Below are 14,941 nucleotides of genomic sequence, written 5' to 3'. Positions count from 1 at the left end.
GTCCCTTTTTCAACCTAGTAACTTTTTTTTTCTAGTCAGCCAAAAATAGCAGCACACCAGGATATCTTAATTTACAACACAACTCAAAGATACAGATCTAATACACTTCTTTCACCCTTACACATGAATTAGGACATAATAGACTTCCAAAATGGATAATAACATATTTAAAGGGACTAAACCTGATATAATAATACGTCAACCGACAGAAGACGAAGATCAAATACTAGAAGACTTTCATTTTAACTACTACGATGATTTAACTTCTCCTTACCCTTCCTCAAGCATAAACCCTACTCATAACACACAGGGAAGTATTTCAAGTGGTATACCACTACTACATCATGATATACTGCACCGCAGATCATCTTCAGGTATTACTTATAACTCACGTCGACAATCTTCCATCGACAACAGTTCAAGTGAAGCTCCCTTACTACACACTAGACTGAGTCTGTATGGCAAACAGAAAACTGCATATGACATAGTCACCAAGAGTGACTCATCAAGTCCTTCTCCATCTCCAGATGATGACCATACCAATGATGAAGATGTTGAAGAATTACGGCAAGGTATTGATTACGCGTTAGGGAACGACAGAAATGATCCAAATTGGTTCCCCGTCACTGTACCTTACAAACAAACTGACACGGGGCACGAAGATGCCGATCTGGAAATAGGAAGTCCTTCTGATTTCACATTCAATATCCCCATGCAAAATCTTAGAAGAAGACAAAGTATAAGATCACAAGATCAATCTTCAATTATCTTCGACAACAAATCAAAATCAAGTGGGAATGACCATAGCCACCTAGAAGCACAATCATGGAACGACCAGCCCCCTACTACACCAGTTATCAAGTTTTCTAATGTTTTATCAAGAATATCAGATAGAGTTGCGGGTACAGGACCAAAAGACAAGTCAAAAGATGAGCTGAAAAGTCCCATGGCCAGTCCTGTTATGCCTAGTACACCAATGAGTGCACGATTCCAAGATACTACACAAGATGGAGGAAGCCTAAAAGTTCCACAATCATTGTTTAATTCTTCATTACAAGATTTACCATCTCAAACAAACCCGTTTAAAGATCCTAAAGCAGATACCCATGAAACTAACGAAATTACAAGCGATCTACACCCACCACATAAGCATATTTCAACAAATACCATGTACTTGTTTGGTAAATCTGTTAAGGTATTCTCACCAGAATCAAAAATCCGGCAATTTTGTTACAAAGTATTTGAAAATAAATACACAAATTCCTTCTTTTTGTTCTTGTTAGTATTACAGATTGCTTTATTAAGTTATAGACAATGGAATCCACTTAAAATTGGAGGATATATATATGACGGATACAATTGGGCTGATTATACGCTTATGTTAATTAACTTCATTTATACCTTGGAAATAATTGGAAAAATTATAGCTTATGGATTCATTGATGATGAAATCATGTACCAAGAATTAGGATTGACTTATCCTGAAAATGAATTCAGAAATATGTACTTCAGTTCTCATTATATTATAAAGTTATTCACATTGTTTAAATCATGTTTGAATCCTAGGAAAGATACAAGCTATTATGTCAGAGAAGAAAATTTCTCTCCTGATTATAGTAGTGCTGAAGAACAAATTGATATAAAGGCAAAATACAGGATGACACTGCATCATAGGCAAGATTCATTATCAGATATGCATTACTCTCAACCTCCAAACAAGTTATTAAATTCGAAGAACACGTTCTTGAAAACACACCCTGAAATTACTGAAAAACTTCACTTAAGAAGAGCTTTTCTTAGAAACAGTTGGCATAGAATTGATTTTATATCGATGGTAACCTTTTGGATTTCATTGCTCCTATCTATAAACTATTATGACAGGGAACATCACATAATGATATTCAGATCTATAAGTTGTTTACGTATTTTACGTTTACTTAATTTGACTACGGGTACCAACACTATCTTGAAAGCATGTAAAGCTGCCATCCCACAGTTAATCGATGTTGCAATATTCATTTCATTCTTTTGGTTTTTTTGGGCTATAATTGGTGTGCAATCATTCAAATCTTCATTATCTAGAAGATGTGTCTGGACAAATCCAGCAGATCCAACTGAAACTTTTATCAACGAGATTCACTTTTGTGGATCATATCTTGATTTGAATGGAGTTCGACAACCATATATATTACGAGATGGCTCATCCTCCAATGAAATCAAAGGGCACACATGTCCAAAATTTTCACGATGTGTAAGTGGAGAAAATCCGTACAATGGAACACTTAATTTTGATAATATTTTGCAATCAATGGAAATGATATTTATTGTGATTAGTGCAAATACGTTCACGGACATAATGTATGATACTATAGAGTCAGATAATTTTGCCGCATCGTTATTTTTCATTGGTTGTATATTTATTATGTGTGTGTGGTTAGTTAATGTATTCATTGCCGTTATTGTTACAAGTTTCAATGTTACCAGAATGGAACACGAACAAGAGAAACAGAATAAAAGGTTTCTTGATTTGTTTGGACACAGTGAGCCTCATGAAAAGCGAATTGAATTTCTCAAGAATCAAAATGTGTTTCTTAAGTGGTACTATAAATTAGAATTTATGTTTATTCTTGTGATTATTGCCGATTTATGGGTTCAATGTTTTAGAAAGAATGGGATGAGCGACCAAAGAAGACACTTGCTATACAGATTTGAAGCAAGTTTTACCCTTGCGTTTCTAATTGAAATTATATTCCGACTTGTTATACATTTTCCAAATTGGCGATTATTTTTTAGGTCTAAACGAAACTGTTTTGATTTATTCTTGGCTATTATCACATCAATTATTATTATTGAACCAGTAAAGGACAGATTAGGACAGGCATACTATTGGTTGACTGTTTTCCAAATTATGAGATTTTATCGAGTGGTTTTGTTTACTTCAATTACAAGAAATCTTTGGTTGAAAATCATGGGGAATTTCAAGGCAATTTTTGATTTGACGTTGTTCTTCTTTATATTGTTATTCTTGATAAGTATTATATTGGCAAGGTTCTTTGAAGGAATTATGACCATGGATGAAATTGAAAACGTTTCATTTTCGATGCATACATTACCCGCTACATTCATATCATTATATATTATCACATCTACTGAAAATTGGACGGATATATTGTACGCAATGCAAGAATATGCCCCAACTACTTCATCTAGATGTTTGGGAGCAATTCTTATCATTAGTTGGTTTATTTTGAGTAATATGATTATATTCAATATTTTCATTGCTGTTATTGCAGACACATTGGAGGTTTCGGAACAAGGTAAGAGAAGACAACAATTGTTACAGTTTATTGATAATATGACAAACAAGATTCAGAATATAAATCATGAAATTGGATTATTGACAAAGATAAAGACAAAGCTTTTCAAAAGGAACAAGAATTATAACGATGTGGAACATGATGTAATTAATTTATTGCTCAGTGGTAATGCAGTGAATGACTTTTTGGAAAGGGACAACTATGACATAAAAGAGTCTAGTGAAAGTTGGAAGAAATATTTCACTCTTTCATACTATCGAGCCAAATTAAATAATCCATTTTATGACGATATTACAAGGACAGAAGATTTAGATGATTTTAGTCCTGCCAATTTTGCAAAAGAAATTCTTCTGCAACGTAAGTCTTTAGTTCAAAGACAGAATGAGTATCTTCAAAACAATCCAAAGTACAACTATGTATTTTATATCATTGGACCAAGACATCGACTTCGTCGTATTTGTCAAAGATTAGTTAAGCCAAGCTATGGAGAACGTATAGATGGAGTAGTACCATTTCCGAGGTTGTCCGAGATTTTCGTTATAATTATGTTTCTTGCTACCGTGGGTTTAGTGATCAGTGCATGTTATATGACACCAATTTTTAGACGTGAACAAGTGTTGAAATATGGGAATATTAACTGGACTTTTTGGCTAGAACTGGCATTTACTATCTTGTTTACCATTGAGTTTGCGATTAAGGTAATTGCAGATGGACTTGTATTTACACCCAATGCATATGCTAGATCTTCCTGGAATTTAATAGATTGTTCTGTATTAATTTCGTTATGGATTGAAGTGATTGCATTTTTGAACAATGATGGAAACTTATCGAGAATTGTTCGTGGTTTAAAGGCGCTTAGAGCTTTGAGATTGTTGACCATTAGTCAAACGGCAACACTTAATTTTCACAATACCATGATCTCAGGATTTTGGAAAATTATAAATGCAGCAATAATATCACTTTGTTTATTGTTTCCATTTTCTATTTGGGGATTGAATGTATTTAACGGAAGATTAGGTGTGTGTTCCGATGGAGTATCTCCAAAAGAATTGTGCCTTGGTGAATATCCAAGTGTTGTATATAATTGGGAAATTGTTAGCCCTAACGTATATGCCAGCCCACAATTACATTTTAATAGATTTGCAAATTCATTTGCTACCTTATTTGAAATCACTTCGTTGGAAGGGTGGTCCGACTTGTTATCGAATGTAATGGCAAGTACTGGGGTAGGAAGTCCACCTTCTAAGGATGCTAGTCCATTCAATGGGGTTTTTGTGGTACTATTCAATATATTAAGTACTGTTTTCATTTTGACCTTGTTTGTTTCGGTTATCATTAGTAATTATTCAAAGACAACAGGAAGAGCATATATGACTACTGATCAAATTGCTTGGTATCAAGTAAAGAAAATCTTGGTTCAAACCAAACCGTCAAAGAGAAAGAATCTAGAGACGTTTTCTGCCTTTAGAAAATTTTGCTATAATATGACTGTTGAAAAGTCAGTTAAATGGGCTAGGATTATCAATGTGGTATTCTTCTTCCACGCTCTATCTTTGATGTTGGAATGTTGGCCATCACCAGACCTGTTAATCATATTCCGAGAGCTGATGTATATGATAACATCGATTATATTCTTAAGTAATAGTATCATGACTGTTATTGCACAAGGAAGGTCATTCTTACAATATAAGTGGAATATATTCAACTGTTTTGTTGCATTAGGAGCATTTATAACTACAGTTATTGGCTTCTTGGTTGACCCAAGCTCAACATTTATTAATTTTAACAAGTTGTTCCTTGTTGGTTTATTGATATTTATTATCCCCAGAAGTAATAGATTGAATCAGTTAGCAAGGTTTGCATCTGCTTCATTGCCCAAGATCATATCATTAAGTTTCACCTGGATAATTATATTCTTAGTGTTTGCAATTGCTATGAACCAAATTTTTGGATTAACCAAAATTGGACCAAATAGTTCAGGTAATATAAACTTTAGAACTGTTCCTAAGCTGTTGGTGTTGCTTTTCAGATGCAGTTTTGGCGAAGGTTGGAATTCAATCATGAATGATTTTACATTGGAAAGACCGTTCTGCACGAGTGAGCCAAATTTCGATAATAATGATTGTGGGAACAAGCAATATGCGTATATTTTGTTTATGGCATGGACTATTATATCAATGTACATATTCTTGAATATGTTTATTTCGTTGATTTTGGATAGTTTCAGTTATATCAACCATAGGTCGAATTATAACCAATTGATTCAACGTGAAGAGATTAGAAAGTTTAAAAGAACTTGGCAAAGGTTTGATCCTGAAGGAACAGGTTTTATTAAACCAATTGAATTACCTAAGGTTTTGAAAGAATTGGATGGTGCATTATCATTCCACTTGTATTCTGGTGATTTAACAATTCCTAAACTTTGTAAACAGTGGATAACTAGAAATAGTATGGATCCCTATGATGTGTCAGTTGATTTTACTGCAATTGAAGCTACAATGAATTCAATGGATATAGACAAGATCAGAACCAGAAGAAGGCAATATGAAATGTTTATTGAAGAAGCATTGGTCACAATGGAACTAAATAACGATCCAGGAATTTCCTTTACAAGGCTATTATTGCAATTACCTTTATACATTGCATTTGATTCAGGACAATGTTTGAACTTAACTGATTATTTAGAACGAAGATTATTACTACAAAAAGTGGTTAAACGATTACATACTAAGAGGGTATACGAGCTTATTGGTGGTTATGCATGTAGATGGAAATATCAAAAGGATAAGAAGCTAGGTATAAAAGATACTAATCTTGCATTTGATACAGAAGTCAAGCGACATAGTTATTTGACTAATGAGAATTTAAGAATCAATACCCCTCCACTGATTTATGTTACTGGTGATGACATTAGTGATTATAATGTTCCACAAGTTAGAAGTTCAGCAATTTATGCTGACTACCCTGTGCATGTTCAAACTAAACCGAAATTATCAATTCAACCAAATTATGATGATAAAGAGACTTCGCCTTTTTTAGTTGATGAATAGGTTATTATTTATTTTATAGAATAGAATTTATTAGGAAGTATTTGTATGTGATAGATTTTTACAATGAATCTAAGGCAATACCTATATTTTGTCTGCAAAAAGTTCTACATTTTTTTGCAGACAAACGATTCATAGTAAAAGAGAGAACAACAATATATTAATATATACCTCTAGCCAAGTGAGAAAAAGGGTTCAATATGCATAATAACCCATGATAATAAAACAATACCGAAGAAAACAGAAGACCAAGTAGACACTCTCAGCAATCAAAAAAAAAATACATCACCCAAATACATCTAAAGGAAAGAAAGACCAATATCAACTCCAACACACAAATACCACAAAGCAAAACAGAATATTTAATTCATAGGTACAACTTTAAAACCATTTTTGGTTCGATCGATTACATACCAATCACGATCAATGACAATGTAACGTAAATTAGGATAGGACACATCGCTCAGCAAAAACTTGTCAATTATTTCAACTTCCTTAACTTTATCCTTGGATGTTCCTCTTTTGTATATCCTTTGAAACTCTTCAAAAGTCCAAAGTCTTTGGTCGGTGTTACTAAGAAAAAAATGAGTGAGAGATTTGGCATGATCTTCCATGCAATAGTGAAATTGAGTCTCACGTAGTGGAGGAAGCTGGTGACATGTAATATACAACTTTTCCAAGGTGTGCTTCTGCAAAGGCTTCATAACATTCGCAAACGACATAAACCTACATGTTTCAAATGCCAAGTTCTTAAGATTTGGTAAGTTGAACATTAACCAAGTCAATTGGTTTTGATGATCCACATTCAGATAAAGCCAGTGTAATTTACTTTCAAAACTTGTAATTACACTCATATCAAATAATCTTAAGATTCTCGAATAGTCAACAACATCAACACCAATGAAGCATAAACATAATCCTTTGATCTTCAAGGGAGTCTTGGGGGTAAATTTAAAACAGTCGAATGCGTACTCTGACAGACCAACAAGTTTGATCCTTTCAAGTGCTTTCATTCGAGGAACCATTTCCAAAACCTCGGTGGACAACATTTCATCAACTATGACAATCAAACTTTTAAGGGTATAGTTATCTTGTTCCAAAGGTGCTAAATTAGTAACAGGGAGTTCTTTGATAAAGTCTGTGACTACAACATCCGTGTATCCAGCTGATTCATCTTTCCAGTAGCATTGCTCCAAGTCTACTTTAATCCAGGGCCATTTACCAAAAACACTCGATCTAAACTCCCGATCTTCACTTTTGCATAAAACATACTTGACTAAATCCATGTGTTTCAGAAGAAGTAATTTGTCTAATTGTTGCTTTTTATTGATAATAGTGTAGTTTTGATGGAATGGAATATCTGCTTCAGCTTTAAGTGAAAGAGGAGGCCATTTGTCACCACGATAATATATAGAACGGTACAATCTTTTTAATCCAACCTCATGAAACCTTTTGCTTACTGACATAGTTATTAAAGTTGTAGCTTGATTCAAATGGGAGAATATCAGATTGAGAATATCATCGGGTAACGATAAAATGGTCTTATCTTGCATGCTGCTTTTTTTTATCTTTAGTTGATTAGTAGAACTCAGAAGGAACAGACTTATAATGTATCAAACAAAAAGGGGAGAACGGGAAAAGTTAAAACCCTTTTCCTGGACTGAAAGAAAGTACGATTCTGAACCGGAAACATTTTCACCCCTTGGTGAATATGTGGTAGGTTGTTGCAAAAAAGAAAGTTAAGGTAAACACAAATCCTGCATGAAGTGGATAAAAATTTGGCTGCCAGATCTATCCTTAATCTGACCAAAAGCAATTTCCCAGAAGGCAGTGTTACTAAGAGGATACAATATATCCGTTGACACATGTACATATCGGCAAAACATCCAGCAAGAAGCTAAGATCTTGCCATTTTGTATGCAAGGGTGTTAGACTCCAGTTGAGAAATAGAAAAAAAAGCAGCCTCTTCAGGTATATTACAAGGTCTTTTATAAGCATTTATACATTAGTTTTATAATTAATCAGTCTTTATATCATTCAAACCCAACGATTCATTTTGTTCGAAAGTTCTTTCGAATTCTTCAATAACCATATTTGGATCATTATCTGGAGCATAGACATTTTGGATGTATGAAGAAGCTAATGGATCTTCCATTATAATTGTGAATGGAATCTTACCACTGACAGCATCTTCTAATCTTGCAAAGAAACTGGTCCATCTAGCTTTGGTTTCTTCATCCATAGAGTCAGACAGTTGGGTGAAGACACGACCATGCAATTCTTCCATAACCTGTGTCAATAACCCTTCAATAGTAGTAAATCTACCACCCAATGTACCTGGAGTTAAATCCAAGTTTAATTCAGGGATGTTCATACCACAGGTTTCACTCTTTAAGATATCTCTAGCTAAATCTTCAGGATCAGTTACCTTCAAAGTAGTACGCTTACCCTTGTCTGGAATAGCACCACCAGTTTTAACTTCATTTGACTTGTAACCACAATGATCACATACAGTAGACATTAAGATAACATCTTTAAAATGAGGAATATTAACAGTTTTCATGTGTGTTTCACAAGGTTTGTAACATGATGAACAAGTGGCTGCAAATGTTTGAACTTCGTTTGCAAAATTTTCAATTTCACTGGCATCAGAAATGAACCCAGTAGTGTGAGGAGCATTGGATAATGTAGAGGAAACATTTGTTTCAGTAGCTTGTTTCTTTTCTTGAGATTCCTTAAGTTTATGTTGAGCAACTTCATCAGCAGAAACCAAACCCAAGAAAACATTTTGTTCGGCAGTACGATTGTATTCATACATACTCCATTTATGTTCTTCTGAACCTGGAACATATTCAACCCAGGAGTTACCAGCTGGATCGTCAATAGTGACTGTCAATGGTAAGGTGTTTGGTTCAGCTTCAATGAAAGATTTAATTTTAGCTATCACTTGGTTGATCTTTTCATATATTTCTGGTTGAACCTTTTGTCTTTCTGGTTGATCACTTTCTAAATCTTCAATCATTTCTTGTAAAATACCTTCAACATTAATTAATTGACCCTTTTTAGGCGGAATTTCAATATCCAATTCGGTAAATCTAACAGTGGCGGTTTCAGACTTAACAATTTGACGATTGAAATCTTGTTTATTCTCAACTTTGAAAACATATCTTGATCCCTTTTCAGCGATTTGAGCAGCTGGTTGAATTTCACTATTCTTGAAATGACAGTGTGGACACTCAAATGACATTAAGATGATTTCTCTGAAATATGGAATTTTGGTTAATAACATTCTAGTTACACCATTTTCATGACAATTCATACACAATGATTCAATCTCTTGAACGGGATGACCTTGGGCATCAAATGCACCTGTTTGTCTAACTTCATTGTCAACTTCTTGAGCTTGTTCACCAACAGTAGTGAATAACTGTTCCTTTTCTTGTTCTTGTGACATTTCTACCTTTTGCTTCTTGTCAATATGTGAATCTTCGCTATGATCCATTCTTTTTTTGTAGAATCCTGACTAATCACGATATAAATAGTTTGCATTTTTTTTTCAAGATTTTTTTTTGATGAGATAGATTTTGTGTGAAGATTCGAGAAGCTTCTCAAAGTGGCTACCAAATGCACATTATGTTTTTAGTTGCAAAAATATTCTAATTAACTATTTTATAAATATAATTATTACATGGTATTACATGAAATGTATAGGTACTCAACCCCTGAGGTTGCTGAAGTCTTATGTGCCACCTATTAGTTCAAGTTAGAAATATAATTACAAGTTTATTTGATCAAGCAGTACAGTGATTATACACTAGTATGGGCCCGTATTTATTTTAACGAGTATTTAATACATGCTTTATTGGACACTGTTTCTCACAAGTACTTTATTAAAGTAGAGTTGGTACAAATATATGTAGAAGTTTACCTTGCTTGCAGACGGTAATCGATGTGAAGTTCATTGGTGCAAGTTGAACATGGACAACACTGCGGTATGTCATTACTCTTACTTCGTTCTCCTTTTCTAAACACGACAATATTTTTTGAACATTTATTTGTTGCTCCAATTGTTGATGATCAACATCATATGCCTGCTATTCTTGGCTGGTTAGTCTAGCTGGTATGATGAAAATTTTGTTATCAATATTGATAGTGCCACAAATTTAAAGGATTTTCAAGAAATTGATCTTGATGTAAGGAGTTTGTAGGTATTAGAATGAACAAAATACATCAACAGCATTGCTGAGTTGTTATCTCGGGTTGTTATCTCGGAAAACTACGTGTTCTTCATTAGAAATAATCTGCAATCTCCGTTCAAGAGTAAAAATGCTGGTACTTTTCTCGATTTTTGTCTATTAAGTAAACATAATAATATATCTTGCTCTCTCGAACGATCAAATGGGAACTTTTGATGTACTCAAAATTTGTATTTTTTTAATTCCGTTGAAACTGTTTAATAGATCCTTTCTAATTCATCAAGTATGCTCAAAACTACTATATGAATGGAAATAGTTCAAATTTAAAGAATAAAATACATTATCCGATTGAATATGGACACTTTTTGACTATGATAGTTTCCACGCTAAATAATTTACACTTGGAATTACCTACTTTTATGATAAATACACACTATATATATATATATAAATTTTGTAGAAAGTACGTCCAAACTTATTTCAAGCGCACGACAATATGAATGACCAATTATGCACCATAGCTTAACTCAGCTATGCACTACAATCACCAAAAATAAAAAGTTCAAAAACCGTAAGATGAGAAAGTTTATTTTCAGCAGAATAAATCTTCTCGCTAAAAGATAAGAACATAAACACACAAATTCGCGAGAGTAAAGGTTAGCAACTCTAGTCACGATTCCGAGACTTTATAAACGCGAACTTTAGTTCTAGAGCCACATAAGCTGTGGATGCAACTTACCAATATTTTTTTGCAGCCCTTAAACCAGCAGGTCCACAGCTACCCCGCTAGTTATGCCGTGCGTTCTAATGTGTTGCGATTCCTAAAGTGGTACTTCTATTCGGCGATATAATAGAAAGCAATGTAGGACAAAGAGGTTGCAATTTCCCAAAATAGTACCTACAATATATCATAAATAACAATTGTGCCACGTTCACAATAGCTAATTTACAATAAAGATTCACCGACAGAAGATTAATTACACGTCGCGTGTTGCACTTGCCTAAATCAGGCTATAGTCGGTTCATTGTGCCGACAAAGAAGGTGTCGCCCCATAGTGAAAGGTGACGCCCCACTATATATAATTCCGCAAATACTTTCCACTTTAGGGAAGTTTAGCGGTGAAAAAAAATTTTTTTTTGCGCAATATCTGACTAAATTTTTAATTAGTGTGGAAATATTGGCAACTGTTGACAAAGTTCAGGTCAGCTAAAAATAACCAGAATTGAAATGTGTCGTCTAAGGTTTCCAATTTAGGATTCAGTAGCTAAGTTCTAATTAAGCCAGTAAAACCAACCCAGAACCAAGAAAACTACTACTTGGCGGAGTTACATTGGCTTCTCCACAATTTTTTTTTTCTATGCAAGAAAAGGCTTACCAAATTTTGCATTCTCTTTTCGGTAATAGGCAGAGTTTAGTTCACGTGATATTTGATCATAAAAATCCTAGAGATGACATCAAATATTAGCAGCTATACTAGTTAGATTAAGTGAAGAAGTAGTACGCTGAATATGGAAATGGAACGCGGAGTTGAATAGTATTAGACGATGTGGATTAACAAGACGCCATAGTTTTAGACACCACAATTATTTAAGGTTACATATAGAAAGTTCTCGGTTCTCATTTCCATCCCACAAAAAATAGAACAAAACAGAAGAAAACAATGTCAGAAAAAAAAGTCCGCTGTTAAAAACACCACAGTTTTTTTTTCTTTTATCTTTTCTTTTCTTTATCATTGATTGTTCTTGTACCACCACCACACAGACAAGCGGCTTAATCGGAGCCATTCATCACATTTGTATATAACCAACCACAACCGCAACTGCAACGTATTATTTGTACTATTAATTAGTTTACCACTACAACCAGTCTGTTGTGTTTAAGATGGATACCCTAGAAGCATCACAAATAACGCCTGTACTAGAAAATAAATCAATCATCATGGAAAAAGAGAACAATAGCCCCACTTCAACCAAAACAGTTGATATTCAAGTGGAACAGACTACACAAGTTGAACAACCACAAGAAGAAAATTCAGCCATTACTCCCTTTTTGATTACTCATTTGAGTAACCAGAATTTAATCCCTCGTGACAATTTCCACAAGTATTGTTATCGCCATAACCCTGATGTTACATGTAACAAACTTACTGACGATATTAAAATGAAGGATATTCAGAACCGGTTAGAGAGATTGCCTAACCGGGACCAAGAAGCTATATCACATGTTTGGTCCATTTTTAACGCTGCCCCAGTTCCACAACAGAAACTTATATTGCAAGGATTACTAAGCCAATGTTGTTTCCCACAGTTGTCATTTTTATCACAAGAAATCTCCTCATTAATTAGAATTGACTTTATATCCGCATTACCCCAAGAAATTTCCCTTAAGATCTTATGTTATTTAGATTGTCGTTCATTATGTAATGCCGCTCAAGTTCTGAGAAAGTGGAAGAGTTTAGCTGACGACGATAGAGTATGGCATCATATGTGTGAACAACATATTGATAGAAAATGCCCAAATTGTGGATGGGGATTACCTTTGATGCATATGAAGCGAGCACGTGAGATGCAAGAAGATGACGACATTAGACCTATAAAAAGAAGACATTCAGAAGCATCAGCTGTTAAAACAGCTATAACAGCAGCTAAGAAGGAACCTGCACCTACTCCTCCAGTTATTAGAAAACGTCCCTGGAAAGCAGTTTATTCTGAACGCTATAAGCTTGAAAAGAATTGGCGTAAAGGTATATATACAGTCAAATCATTCACTGGTCATACTGACGGAGTTACATGTTTGCAATTTAATAGAAAGTATCTAATGACGGGATCTTATGATACCACCATTAAAATTTGGAAAATCGAAACTGGGGAATGTTTAAAAACACTCACTGGTCATACCAAAGGTGTCAGATCATTAGTATTTGATAACCAAAAGTTAATTACCGGTGGGTTGGACTCTACCATTAAAGTTTGGAATTATCATACTGGGGAATGTATTGCTACTTATAGAGGTCATGATGACGCTGTTGTATCGGTTGATTTCTCCAACAAATCCATTGTCCTGGGTTCTGCTGATCATACTGTACGTATTTGGCACGTGGATTCAAGAACTTGTTATACTTTAAGAGGTCATACTGATTGGGTTAACTGTGTCAAGATCCATCTGGCTTCTAATACCCTTTTCAGTGCCAGTGACGATACTACAATTAGAATGTGGGATATGAATACCAATCAATGTTTACGTGTATTTGGTGGAGCTAGCTCGAATGGCCATATTGCACAAGTTCAATGTGTGATTCCATTTGTTTACAGACAAGCATTAGTTGAAGATGATCCAGGAAGCGAAAGTGAAGGAGAAACTGATTTACAACACCCTCCATTACTTGATTCAGTTCAAAATGACCAACCACACGAACCACTCCCAGCAAATTACCCCACCCATCTTTTAACTTCTTCACTTGATAATACCATAAAGTTATGGGATGTTCAAACTGGTAAATGTATTAGAACCCAGTTTGGTCATATTGAAGGAGTTTGGTCGATCAATTCTGATACATTTAGAATTATTAGTGGTGCCCATGATAGATTAATTAAAGTTTGGGATTTACAGAATGGGAAATGTTTACATACTTTTGGTAATGATTCAAGTGTAAGTTGTGTTGGATTAAGCGATTCAAGATTTGCTGCTGGATTGGAAAGTGGTCATGTTAAAATGTATTTTTTTGATTAATTTGGTTTATTTATTTAGGTTTTATGTATTGGGTTTAATATAATTACTATTAGGAATTTAAGTTGTAAAATATTTTCTCTGCAAGTTGGCGATAGTATTCAGTGAAGAGAATTTATGCTCTAACTCTTCTAATTGGTACGTAGCACGGAGGACTACATGTTTGTAATAACATGGAGCCCTCAATGCTAAGTACCAATCACAGAGCCTTGTCTAATGGGGATATTAGTAATATCTTGGCAAAATATACAGAAAATGGTGCATGTACCCCTATTTATAAGAGAATTACACTGTTCCCTACTTTCAAATTCCAATTGACGCTTAGAACCCCATCGGAACTAACGCAAATTTAGCACCACCCAAGTTTTGAAAATAACGCAACTGAGATGGCGTTACTTTTCTATTTTCCTACCAATTAAGGTTTAGTTTATACATAATACGAAAACTAACCTATGGTTGTGACGACTGATGTAACATTGCTAGATTCATCGACTTACTAGAATATTACGTATTGTGTTCCATTGTTGTCAAGAACAATGGAAGCTTATTGTCATTAGAGTTTAAGCATAGTTTCCCCACACACACTCACAATCCTAGTGCGAGTTGATGTGGGTCTATTTACATTTAGGCCTAGTGGCTTATTAACTCTGCAGT

At 34.4% G+C, this 14,941-nt stretch overlaps 4 protein-coding genes across 4 annotated transcripts; 2 read left to right on the top strand and 2 right to left on the bottom strand. All coding sequences in view use genetic code 12, as the record gives it.

Moving 5' to 3' along the window:
* Window positions 1-151: 151 nt before the first annotated feature.
* On the top strand, window positions 152-7,084 carry CCH1 (Cch1p; the record flags this gene model as incomplete). The annotated part of the gene is made up of 5 exons (XM_007372069.1): window positions 152-1,024; window positions 1,196-1,719; window positions 1,786-3,482; window positions 3,579-6,113; window positions 6,147-7,084. 5 exons carry the CDS (start codon window positions 152-154, stop codon window positions 6,365-6,367), a joined length of 5,850 nt encoding a protein of 1,949 aa, XP_007372131.1.
* An 87-nt stretch (window positions 7,085-7,171) lies between these two features.
* Window positions 7,172-7,704, bottom strand: SPAPADRAFT_57782 (uncharacterized protein; the record flags this gene model as incomplete). The annotated part of the gene is made up of 1 exon (XM_007372068.1): window positions 7,172-7,704. A coding segment is annotated over one exon (220 nt), but the record flags the coding sequence as incomplete, so codon positions are not given.
* Window positions 7,705-8,326: 622 nt separating this feature from the next.
* On the bottom strand, window positions 8,327-9,889 carry ZPR1 (zinc finger-containing protein; the record flags this gene model as incomplete). The annotated part of the gene is made up of 1 exon (XM_007372067.1): window positions 8,327-9,889. One exon carries the CDS (start codon window positions 9,864-9,866, stop codon window positions 8,382-8,384), a length of 1,485 nt encoding a protein of 494 aa, XP_007372129.1.
* Window positions 9,890-12,292: 2,403 nt separating this feature from the next.
* On the top strand, window positions 12,293-14,346 carry SPAPADRAFT_63949 (ubiquitin-binding SDF ubiquitin ligase complex subunit; the record flags this gene model as incomplete). Its single annotated transcript, XM_007372066.1, has 1 exon — window positions 12,293-14,346. The coding sequence occupies one exon, from the start codon at window positions 12,443-12,445 to the stop codon at window positions 14,288-14,290; it is 1,848 nt and encodes a 615-aa protein (XP_007372128.1).
* Between the last annotated feature and the right edge of the window lie 595 nt (window positions 14,347-14,941).

This window comes from Spathaspora passalidarum (genome assembly GCF_000223485.1).
Source record: "Spathaspora passalidarum NRRL Y-27907 unplaced genomic scaffold SPAPAscaffold_1, whole genome shotgun sequence".
Classification (NCBI taxonomy): Eukaryota; Fungi; Ascomycota; class Pichiomycetes; order Serinales; family Debaryomycetaceae; genus Spathaspora; species Spathaspora passalidarum.
This window is presented reverse-complemented; position numbering and strand designations above follow the sequence as displayed.